Raw genomic sequence first — 12,602 nt, forward strand, 5'->3', positions numbered from 1 at the left:
AACATGGGCATATTTATTGCCACCACATTTCCTAATGTGTGGGGAGCTCCGTGGGCCAGATACCTATGGCTCTGTGAGCCACATTTGGCTGGTGTACCAGAGGTTGAGCACCCCTGTGCATTAGCACTAAAAACTGCAGTTATGTGGCTATGTATGGGTCAGTTAGGCACATAAAGTGAAAAGGGTTGTACGTCTGTCTCCAGTGACCTGCAGTAGCTGTGGTGACTTAAGGTTCGCCATAATTGTGGGAACTGCATTTCAGAATTGATTTGTAATCATATGAATTTGTGAAACTTGGATTATGTACATGTTGTATTTTTAATGATATTTCAGTACACCCAGAAGACCAGATCAATTGGATCACCCAGCAGGACAGAGATCAACTTCCCCATCCCTTACACAGCCTGCTCAGACTGGTGAGAGCACAAGAGATATGAGGCGTCATGGTCAGGCCAGCCAACAGGCAGATGGACCTAGGAGGACTCTCCAAGTGGATACCAGAAGTCAAAAATCAGGACGGTCTCCCTCTGTTTCACCAGACCGAGGCAGCACCCCTACCTCACCTTATTCTGTCCCACAAATTGCGCCCCTTCCAAGCAGCACTCTTTGTCCTATATGCAAGACAACAGAACTCACTTCCTCCCCTAACCAGCCAAACTTCAACACCTGCACACAGTGTCACAACAAGGTCTGCAACCAATGTGGATTCAACCCTAACCCCCATCTCACTGAGGTAATTGCTTCTATTTTTCTACAAAATTTTATTCAAAATGTCAAGTCAGGAAGTGGGTAATAAAATGATTTAATACCTGATCATCTTTGAAATTTTTAAGATGCAAAGAAACAGATTGGTGTCCTGAGGGAACATGTTTTGCAGGTCTAAGTTCAAATTTTAGACGATGTCTTCCTTTCCTAAAGCCTGGAGATTGTATCTTCATCTTCTGTATCCATGAATGGTTAGCATCCTTGTTTCTTTTAACAGTGACGCTTCTGGCTAATCAGTGGATGTTTGTGTTTATCTGAGGCTTGTAGGGGCAGAAAGGGAAGTTATGATATTCAGTAGGCAAGCTAGTCCTTTGTGGAGGCACAGTTTTCATTTAGGTTCCTGTTTTCAGATGGTGAGCTCATGGATTTCCTGAGCCAGGGAAGTACTATGTGCATGGAAGTGTCCTAGGAGTGAAGAATTTATTCTACAGTGTGAGCTGAATGCAGTGACAGGTGGCAGTACTGGAATGGTGATATTTTAGTTTTTGAGTGATGCAGGTGTTAAGTTTTGCTTTGAATGAATGCCTGACAGTATTGGAAACTGATATTTTCATTAGATTAGCTGGTGGGAGAAAAGTGAAAATACTTGTTTGCAAGTTGTTGTCTACTTGTGAAGTGTTTCACTTGCAGTGTTTGATGTGGGATGTGTAAAATATATGCATGATATTCCTGTGGGCAGATTTGACAGTGTTTGGGGTAGCCGAGTGACACAGTACTGAGGACATGCTGGTGCGTGGGATTCGTTGAATCACTTGATCAGTCTTATTTCCATCTCTGGCTGTGAGTACATATAAATTCTTAGCTGAAACACAGGACAGGTAACTTTTTTTGCCACTCTTTGGGAGGCAAATAGTTGAAAAATATTAAAATCTCCATACATTTCCTAGGTAAAATTAATGAAGTGTCAGAATTTTGGGTAAAATTTTCAAACGCACAAATATAACTTAGGTACCTACATTCTATTTTCACTTAGGGTTTGCTACACCATCATAGTGGTGTGTCATAGCCAAGGTGAGTTTGAGTATCCTCTTCCATACCTTGCTTACCCCTGTCCACAGGTATGATCCATATGCAGCAATTCACCCATGAGTGAGGGTGAGGAAGTTGAGGATCATCTTGGTCCAAACATGCTGCTGCTGCAGTATAGGCAGACCCTTAAGCTTAAGTTAATGTGAATCTTCAAATACCTGAGTCATAAAGGTATCTTTAAAAAAATTATCTTAAAGAGCAGCCAGTGACTCTACAGGTAATGGAAGGAAGAGCCTGTCACTAAGAAAGTATACTAAAGAACAGTATGAATGTGTAGGGACAAAGTTAGGAAAGCAGTAGCAAAAACTCAGTCATGACTAGAAAAAGCTGTTCAAAACAACAAAGAATAGTTAGAAAAAAAAGATTAGGCAAGCCATGGCTTTGATCATAGTGGAAAAGGTGAGCTATTAACAGAAGACACAAAGAAGGTAGTTTCTCAGTGCATCCCATGCTTCATTTTTCACAGAGACTTGTTAAATTAATTTAAATGAGATTGGGATGCAGATTACAATAAGTAAAAACCATGGCAGAATTTTTTTCCCCACAATGTAAATTAATTTAGGTCAGCAGGATGTAGCAGAATTCTTCCCTGGGTCCTGAGTGAATATCAGAGCCACTTACAATGTTATTTGCTAACTCATTAATGACAGTTGAGGTCTCAGAGAACTGGAGAAGAGGTAAGATAATGTCCGTTTTTTAAAAATAGAAGAATGAGATCCAGGGAATCACAGAACAAACAGTCTCACTTCAATACTTGGGAAGTGTGACAGAAGTATCCTTACTGGAGTCTTCCTATTGGTGACTCCGCCCTCCTGTTATGGGCCAACCGCCTGCTTACTCACCTGCCAAGCCTTGATCTTAATTGATTAATTGATTGATGTAATTAGCAGGAGGCTGCCCACTCTATGCACCCCAGTGCCAGGGGGCACTATCTGCAGCTCCTTTTCCTCCCCTACACCGCAGCCCAAGCCTTGCAGATGGTACTGACGTGGTTTTGACTTGGGCCCTGCTGTGATTTGGCCCTCTCCTTTACCTCCTCCTCACTGCCCCCTCTCTCTGGGGCTTCTCGCTCCTTGTGGCCCTCTCTTCGGGGCTTCTCACTGCCCCCCCCCTTGCTCTGGGGCTGAGGTTAGTGTACCCTAAAATGCCGCGCCCTCTCTGGTGCTGGGGTCCCCATGCTACCGTGGAGCCCCTATGAGGCCTCCTCCAACCCCTAATAGCCTCCCCTGGTCCTCCGGTTAAAACAGCGAACGCAAAAACACAAAGCCCCTGGGCTATACCATAAAAAGCTAAACCGTCTGGCCAAACAACATTCAGTCCCTACTGGGAAAATAGTCCAACCCACAGCAGCGACCAGGGGCTGCTCACGCAGTCAGGGTTCTCCCCTCCGTCTACACTGGCCGAGCTCCTCCCTCCCTCGGCTGCCAGAGGAGAACTGGCCTCATGCCTGGGCTTATATGGGCCAGGCCCTGCCCCTTCCTCTCAGCTGGCTCCCCAGCAGTTGTCCTGGCAACCAGCACCTGTGACTCTGGCTGCCCTGGTAACTGGCAGCTGGGCCTCCCCCTTCTTGCCATTAGGGGTCTCTCCTGAGCTGTTTCTGGTCTCAGGCGCAGGACACCTGAGTGCTCTGCGACAGGAAGGCATTAGAACAAATTATAAATATTAAGTTTGTAAACATTCAAAGACAGAAGGGTGATTACTAGCTGCCTACACAGTTCTGTAAAGAGCAAACCATGACATTTTAACTTGATTTCTTCCTTGGACCTAGTAACTTGTTTGGTGTATAAGGAAAGGCAGTGGATGTGTCATACCTAGATTTTAGTAATACTTTTGGCACAGTCCCATGTGACTTTTTAGTAAGTATGATTGAGAATTGTGGGTTAGATAGAATTACTAGTAGGTGGATTCATAATTGGTTGAATGACCACAAGCAAAAAAATAACTATAAATGGATTGACATCAGAATGGCAAGAGTTCTCAAAAGGATTCCACTGGGTCTTCTCTGGATTTGGGGCTGATTAACATTTTTATTGATAACTTAGGTAAAGGACTGGAGAGCTTATTGATCATGTATGCACATGACCAAACAGAGTGGTTTCAAGCACTTTGCAGTTTAGGATTAAAATTAAAAAGGATATGCATAAATTGATGAACTGGGAAATAGATAACAAAATATAATTCAGGAAAGACAAATGTAAGGGGGAAAAAGAGGAAGAAAAAAACAAATGCACAAATATAGAATTCTAATATAATAAAAGCTGTAGCGCTTCCAGCTGTGTGGGTGTCTGTCTGTAATGTTCTGGGCTAACTGCACATGCGCTGCCCGTATCCTTACTGACAGATAGACACACAGGCGGAGGCGGTGGGAGCCAGGCTGTGCCCCACCACATGGAGGGAAGGGGAGGTGAGTGGAGGCGGGGCAGTGGGGGGGCATGGCGCATGGCCCTGTTTGGGTGTGGCATGTGGCATGGTTGGAGGGCACGGTGCGCAGCCACAGAGTGCCACACAGGGAGTGGCTGCGGGGTGTGCCAGCAGAGCTCACTGGCTGCAGCACATGGTCACAAGGTGGGGCGTGCCACCCGTGGCCGTTCCCTACGCAGCACCCTGCAACTGTGTGCCATGCCCCCCCCGCGTGGGGGGGTCACCCGCTGGCTATGGCTGTGGGGCACAGGGCACACAGGGGGGTGTGGTAGGTGCAGGAAGGGCCCGCCGGGTGCAGCATGCTGCCGCAGGGCACAGCATACATCCTGCGGCCACAAGGCATGCCCCCCCCCACATGGGGAGTGCCTTCTGGCTGCAGCCATGGGGCGTGCAGGGGCGGGGGGGAGTTGACATGTGGGTGCACGGGCAGCGCCCGCTAGCTGCAGCACGTTTCTGCAGGGTGGGGTACTCCCCCAATGCCCGCTCCCTGTGCAGCACCCTGCGGCTGTGTGCCACACCCCCTGCGTGTGTCCTGCGCCACACCCCAGAGCCGTACCCCATTCCATATAGCCAGCGGGTGCTCCCACCACTGTGGCCACTCCCCACGCCACGCCCCTCGGGTGTGTGCCACCTCCCTTGCCCATGCAGCCAAGCACCCTGCACCACACCCTGGGGCAACTCCCCATGGCACATGGCTGCAGCTGGCAGGCAGTTGCCATGCTGTGGCTGCTCCCCGTGCCATGCCCTGCAACCATATGCCACTTCCTCTTCATGTGTGCTTGGCACGCTTCCCCATGCATCATGCCACGCCACCCCGGAACATGCCCTACAGTTGTGCGCCTCCCCTCTTGCATGCCCATGTGGCATCCCCCCCACGTGCCATGCTAACCCCTCCATGCGCTATGCCCCCCCGCATGCCCTGTGCTACATCTTGGGGCTGCTTCACATGGGCACAGTCTGCAGGCACTCCTTGCACCGTGGCCCCTCCCTGCACCATGCCCCATGGCCATGCATCATGCCCCCTGTGTGCCCCATAGCTGCTGCCCATCCCACGGGGCTACAGCCAGCAGGCATTCCACGCACCCCTGTGCCATGGCCGTTTCCTGTGCCATGCCCTGCGGTCATGCATCGCACCCCCCAGTGTAGCGAAGCACCATGGCCCCCCATGTCATGCCCCGCAGCTGCTCCTCATGCCATGTAGGTGCAGGCTGCGGCCACTCCCCACACCATGGCAGCTCCCTGCTCCATGCACTCTGTGCTACACTCTGGGTCTGCTGCCAGCAGGCAGTCCCTGCACCCCCATGTCGTGGCTGCTCCCTGTACCATGCCCTGTGGTTGCGCACCACACCTCCCTGTACCATATCCCAGGACCACTCCCCATGCCATGCAACTAGCAGGTGCTCCCTATGCTATGGCTGCTCCCCACACCAGGGCGTGTGCCACACCCCCCCTGCATGCTCTACATCACACCCCAGAACCACTCCCCGCTTCACACAGCCAGTGAGCGCTCCCTGCACTGTGGCTGCTCCGTGTGCCACCCCCCCCCACGTGCAGCTGCGTGCCATGCCCCTGCACACACACAGCATTGGGGAAGAGGGGTGGAATGGGGCTGGACCTAGAGTGGCAGCGGAAGCAGGGCATGACCCAGAACGGTGGCAGGAGGGGGGGAGCAGGCAGGACCCAGAGCGGCAGCAGGGCTAGGAGCAAAGTAGGACCTGGAGTGGCAGAGGGGGGGGGGGGGGTTAGGGGCTATACCTGGGGTGGTGTGGGGAGGGCGTGGAGCTGGCCGCAGGTCTCCGTTCCTGCTTCACCCACCTTCCTCCCTCCCGCCCCACTCCCTGTCCGTCATGACAGGCATTTTGCTAGTGGAAGATAACATGCCTGGCAGTAGTACTGTCAAGCAGGATCTGGGGTTTATGGTAGATCACGTATTTACCATAAATCATTGTGATACTGTTACAAAAAATGCAAATCCAGTTTTGGGTTGCATAAATAGAAGCACTATATGAAAGATATATTGAAAATATAATTCTTTTCAGCACTTGGTTAAGCCTTATTTGGAGTGTTGTATTAAGTTCTGTGCACCACAGTTAAAGAAGGATATAATGAAACTGGAGAGGATCCAAAGATGAACAATCAAAATGATAAAGGAGTTAGAATGCAAGTTGTATGAAGAAGGGTTGAAGAAACTAGTTATGTTTAGCTAGGAGAAAAGGAGATAAGGGGGTATATTGTTAACAAATATTACCTGGGGTGGACAGGTAAAAAAAGTTAAACAGACCCTTGGGTCATTCCAACCAATGTGAGAAGTTTATCGATTAATTGACCAAGCAAGATTAATAACTGAGGTAAAGCATAATCTTAAGTACAGGTCTTGGCTGCCATTGTGTGAAGCTGGCCAGGCTTATGGTCTTCACAGCAGGGGGTCCTCCACACAATCCCACAGGCAAACAGTCCACTATATGTCATGAAGAAGTTCCCAAATTTCCCCACAGCCTATACCTCCTACTTATAGATGGCTGCTAAACATAATCTTAATATTCTAATACATGATCCCGGATTTGTTTTATTTAAATTTTTTTTTTTTACTAAAACTTTCAGAACTGGATTAAACCAGATCTCTCCTGGACCAGAAAAGTGTCAATTAGTAAAAATTCATATCTTTGAGAAAGCAAAATGGGCCAAAAGGAAGACTTCCTTATTTCTTTTTTCTTTTCATTTACATTAATTTGTTACCTCCGAACTTTAGGGTCTGATAAGGTTGCTTGGTTCTTACAACTTATGTAAACATTCTAACAAAAATATATTTATTAATGATAGCATTAAGTAACATTCCTTGCATTCAGCTACATCAATCAGTGCTTATGGTCATTCCCAGCTTTCCTAGATGTTAACGAAGCATCTGTTGCTCACTTTGAAATGTAAATGTATCTCCCTGCTTTCTTACACCACAACAGCCAGTTTAAGCAGCCTGGCACACCTCTCTTGCTGCAGGTCTGTCAGTAGTTTCAGAATCATTTAAAGGGCCCATGCATGTGACGAGTATGCCGGGTCTTTGCCAACAATATGATAGCAGTTTTCAATTATTTGAAAGGAAACTACAAACAAGACCGAGAAACATTCTTCTATCATCACAGAGAGCACGGCATGAGGCGTTAGATTTAAAATATAGCAAAGCTGATTTAGATCAAATATCAGAAAGAAATCCTTATCTATAAGAAGAGTAGGACAACAGAAGATACTGCCTAGGGAAATTGTGAAATCTCCATTGAAGATTTTAAGGAAGAGGCTAGACAGACTTTTTTCTGGGATGGTTTAGGAAGTGTGAATCCTGCATCTGGTATAGATTACCCTTGAGGTCCCTTCCAGCCCTAGAATCCCAAATCCTGTAGATTCCCAGTATCAGAAATTTCAGTTTCTAAATGGTGTTGCTTTAGAGAAGGGCTGTCCAACTTCTAAGTGGCTGGGGGCCGTACCAGTAGAGGCTGCACATCATCAGGGCGACACTAGTGGGGGCACAGGCCCCCAAGCCTGCAAGTGGCACAGGCGGACAAGTGCTCCTCCACCCTATTGCACCATGCATGTGGGGGTAGGCACCCCTACGTGGGGCTTTGCCTCACTTACGGCTTCCTATGGACTCTCCCATGGCACCATGCCACATAACCACTTCAGGTTGCTGGCATCATGAGCTGTGCAGCATTGCCCTGCCCCATCCCTTCCTGCTCCCTGGGGCAGGGTCAGGCAGCAAAAGCTGGGGGAGAGAGAGGGAGCCCAAAGACCCTGGCTGCTATTGCAGCCAAAATGATAGGGGCAGTGGCAGATGGGTGGGACTGCAGGGGCCACTTGTTAAACCCTCATAGGCCTCATGTAGCTTGCATGCCACCAGCTGAACAACCCTGCCTTATAGAAGAAAACTCAGTGCTACAATTTCTTGTGCTTCTCCTACTTGTGCAAACCTTCCTTCACAAACCAGAACAGCATGTGAAAAGAAGAAAATACAATATTTGTTGTTTGTTTGTTTGTTTGTTTGTTTCTCTTTGGACAGTGCTTTGTCAACTATTGCTGAGCCAGCCAGAGGACAGTAATCAATGTAACCATCCCTATCTTTGCCTTTCCATTGACTCATTATTTTCATTATGGTTGCTGTGCTTTTGGAAGGCTGTGTTCTGAATTATAATGTGGAAAATAAAACTTAACACTTCTGAAATCTGGGGAGGAACTGTTTTGGAAGGTGAGGAGTAGGGAGTGGTACCCAGTTATTGGGAAGTGTTTGATATAAGTTTATAAACCTTAGGTTAACAGACTGTGACATGAGTGATTTTAGAGTTCAAGAAGCAAAGTGTGGTGTATCTAGAAATCTGGGGAGTAGGATGCAATAAGATCAGGAAGAAGTCTGGGGAATACTAAGATAAAGTCACTGTTGCTTAATTGACGGTGATTTCTCTTATAAATAAAAATGCAAAAATCAGGGAGTGGTCACTGTAGACTGGCCTAGAAATGAGAGACTAGCTTAAAATGGACAGGGTAGGAAGGAACGTGGGGCCCAGTTCTTAATTTTTGAAGATTATGTCCTTACAGAATTTGCCCCACAACAGTTTTATCTACTTACAGACCAGCAGAGGTTTTGTTCCCAACAGCTACAAAGCTCCCCGCAGCCGAGTTTTTTTTCAAGAGTTCATGGCTATTTGCATAGAGACCCTGGACAATATCTTAATTACCCACTACAGTATCTCTGACTTAAGACGGCATTTTTGTGGCTAATGTAACTATGTAAATACCTGTGCAGACACTCTCCTATGCTTTTAGTGGGGAGCTAGAGCACCCCTAAAGGCACACTCTGCTTTGTGCTTCAGAACTGCTCACCTCTCCATTCACTGTAATGGGAACTTAGCCATCTCCAGAGACAGATACTTTAGTACCTAAAAAGTGTGTGGCTTTCAGTTAATTTCATGGGGAGTTTAAACCTAGCTAAAATATGCCTGTCTCATCATAATTCCAGTTCTTCTTGACTATATAAAGCAGGGGTGTCAAACTCACCTGTGTCCTCAGGCTGGATTTAGGCCACAAGGGTACTTATGGTTTGGGTTCAGATTGCAAGGAGCCTCTATACCCAATGGTGGAGCGACCAGTCAGTTGGAGAGTGGGCTGGGACAGTGTCCTCTACCTTGACAGCAGGCAGCTGCTGGCCCCAGCTTCGAGATCTGCCCTAGTGTTTAGAGCCCTTGCTCAGGGCATGGGATAGCTGGGCTCCAGGCCCTCCCTCAGCCCCACGGTGTGCCACCTCTCTTCTCTCCTAGCAGAATGCCATAAGGGCCCAACCATTAATGGAGCACTATGGAGCAGGCAGAGATATAAATACACTGCATGCCTCCTCCTATTGAAGCCAGTCCTCTGGGCAGCCAGGAAGGAAAGAGCTATGGGGCCAAAATGAGAGTACTTCAGTCCTGGTGGTCTTGTAAGAAATTCTCTCAAATGTTCATGTCGCTTCATGTCTTGACAGCCAGGCATATTTAAGTTATTTTTTTCCTAACAGTTGCCTTAAAAAGCAGCTATTGTTGATCTGCATAGAATAAATGTATGCAGCAACAATTCCCAGGAATCTTTGCAATTCAGACTTGCATATTGGTGTGGCCATTTCAAGTGACTGCAACAGGTTTTGAGTTACTGGAGTCAGACATGTTTTTCAAGTAATGTCACAAATAATTTCTTTCTGTCAGAGCCACTCTACCTTTTGTTTTTATTTAGCTGCAGATTATTTTCATGATACCTATCCAGAAATCTCTTAAACCTCTCATCCTGGCTGTGTTTGGCACTTCCCCACATTAGTATATCACCTATATAACCTGTATCGGAGTGATACACCAGACCTTCCTTGATATGTTTTAGGAACTGAAAAGGAAGCCTGATAAATCTGTGCCTGACAAATGGCTAAGTGAAAATACAAAGTCTAAAATTTTTGTCATCCAGCTGCATTTGCCAAAATTCACTACTGGCATCTAAAACCATGAACATTGTAGCTTTGCTAACTTATTAGGGATTTCTTCTACTGCAAACAAATGGAAATATCCCTTTCTTACGCCTTTGCTTACAGCTTTTAATCTCTTTAATAGCATTTAAAGAGGGTAACTAGAAAGAATACAGAAGAATGCAGTCCCTGCTCTCTTTCTTTAGACTTGTATATAATTGGTTGAATACTCTTGCCCAAAGGGCTTTGTCAGAATGATCTTTTCCCATGTCTCTCCCCCTCCTTTTTTTCCCAAAGGGAATATCTGTATTATTTTTGGCCCAGGCTTCCAGTAGCTCTAGATCCCATTTATATTTCTGTTTTCTCACTGTTTTTATAGCTCTCCTTCATTTAGTGTTACTGGTGAATTTCATTAATGTGTCATTTATCCCTCTGCAGCTTGAGTCACCATGTTACTTTGCTTAAACAATCAAATTCAAAATGGATATAGGACAAAAAATGACCCAACTTTTTCTTTTTTTTCAAGTTGCACATGCATTTCAGTTGCAAATATCTTCAAGTACGTGATTTCTAAATAGATAATTTGGGGAATTGGGCTTTGAGAATAGTTGTTCACCAGAACATTGTTTTGTTGATCTTATTTTGGCATCCTGTATAACAATGTAAATCAGAATAAAAACAACTCTTCATTTGTTTAAATATGACCCATTCCCTTACTCATATTGCTTTTGCTACTATACAGACCTTCACAAAGGTGACTGTAGCAATCTGAATCAGTTAATGGGGCTATATTATGTTAATACATTTAATCTTAATGCTTGTTGCAAGGGGTCAGATTATTGTACCCAGGTTGTCCTGCACCAATAAAAACTTTTGGGAACAATGAAAGAAAAAGGAGTAACCAGCTGTGACAAAAAGGGTTGTGTGGGCTGTGAACTAGCCTATAGTTCTTGTGGGGAGCACTTGTGAGGGGTGTCTCAGTGTGAGCATATGTTGATATAAATAAGTGATGTAAATAGTTTTATAAGCAGGACACCTAAATGCTCTTTTCACTGGAGGGGGGTGTCACAGGCCAGCTGGGCACTGTGGGTATATCAATTTAGCCACTCAGCTGTTTGGTTTGGGATTGAGGAGGCAGAGTTGGGAGTAAAACAATGGCAAATTTATTATAGTTTACACACACAACAGTTAACAGAGAGATAAATGCAATAAGCAGATAATGCAGTATTAAAGAGCTAATAGTAAATAATAACGGATAATAACAACAGATAAATGGATCAAGCTGTCACAGGCCAGCTAGGCACTGCGAGAATATCAGCCCCTGGGCTGTTTAAAACAACAAATAGACAGACACGGATTGGCAACTTATTGGCAGTCCCTCAATGCCAGGTGCGTGCCAGTTGATTCCAGCAAAGTCAGGCGTCCCCGATCAACGCTGTCCAAAGGATTACCTGGGAATGTCCCTTGGTCAGGATCCGATCCTCACTCACACCGGGAGTCTGGAGTCCGGGCTTGGAACAGCAATTTCCGTCCTGTTCTCTCCTTTCTTTCCCTTTCCTGTTGGTCACCTGACGCACGCACTTTTTATACCTAGTCTTATGCTAATCTGCTGGCTTTAGGGCCATTCACAATCTTGTTTTATAGCTATTATCCTATGGGGTTAAAAGGCGTTAAAATTATAAAAGGTTACTACCCAGACTTGGGTTTATCCAATAAGCAAATTGCAACACAGCATCTTCAGGTTTAAAATTAACATTACCCTGCCTAAATCCAGCCCCTTCAGAACTCTCTGACTATGCTTTTTTGAGCTGTCCTTTCTTGAAATGTACTGGATAAGCTAGGCAGTTGAATCCAGTTTTTATCATCATCAAGGCTAAATTCTGAGCGAGAAGGAACTATTAGGTCAGCTAATTTCACAGCTATAGCTTTGTCTTTGAGGCCTAGTCAGTTCCACAAACAGTTACAAGTTACATTTGTGGGTTACAAAAATACAAGCTTCATATTAGACAAAAGTTCCAAATGCCTCTAAGAAGCACATATTTATTGCTTATTCATTTCTTTGGTTTTGGCCATCACAGGGGAGATGGTAGTTTGGGTCTTGTACCAGAGCCCAGACACTGTTGCTGCCTAATTGGTTCCCCATGCCATTCTGTCTTATTTTTTTGTATGATGTCAGATATCAGCTTATAAATCTGAGCCACTGTCTGGTACTGTCACTCAGCTTGCAGAGTCCATCTACCTCATCTGGACATTTGTAGAGATTGTAACTTTCAATTAGAATCATAGAATCATAGGAAATTAGGGTTGGAAGGGACCACAGGAGGTCACCTAGTCCAGCCCCCTGCTTAAAGCAGGACCATTCCCAACTAGATAATCTCTGCCAAGCTTTGTCTAGCCAGGTCTTAAAAACCTCCAAGAATGG

At 45.9% G+C, this 12,602-nt stretch overlaps 1 protein-coding gene across 1 annotated transcript in view; it reads left to right on the plus strand.

Moving 5' to 3' along the window:
• Window positions 1-336: 336 nt before the first annotated feature.
• The window catches only part of BSN (bassoon presynaptic cytomatrix protein), a 608,147-nt gene continuing 595,881 nt past the window's right edge, over window positions 337-12,602 (plus strand). Inside the window, exon 1 of the mRNA XM_019505145.1 lies at window positions 337-733. Coding sequence (XP_019360690.1) covers window positions 434-733 — 300 coding nt within the window. The 5' untranslated portion in view covers window positions 337-433. The remainder of the gene's footprint in view (window positions 734-12,602) is intronic.

The sequence above is a fragment of the Gavialis gangeticus genome, unplaced genomic scaffold (assembly GCF_001723915.1).
Source record: "Gavialis gangeticus isolate Ggan-Ray unplaced genomic scaffold, GavGan_comp1, whole genome shotgun sequence".
In the NCBI taxonomy this organism is placed as follows: domain Eukaryota; kingdom Metazoa; phylum Chordata; order Crocodylia; family Gavialidae; genus Gavialis; species Gavialis gangeticus.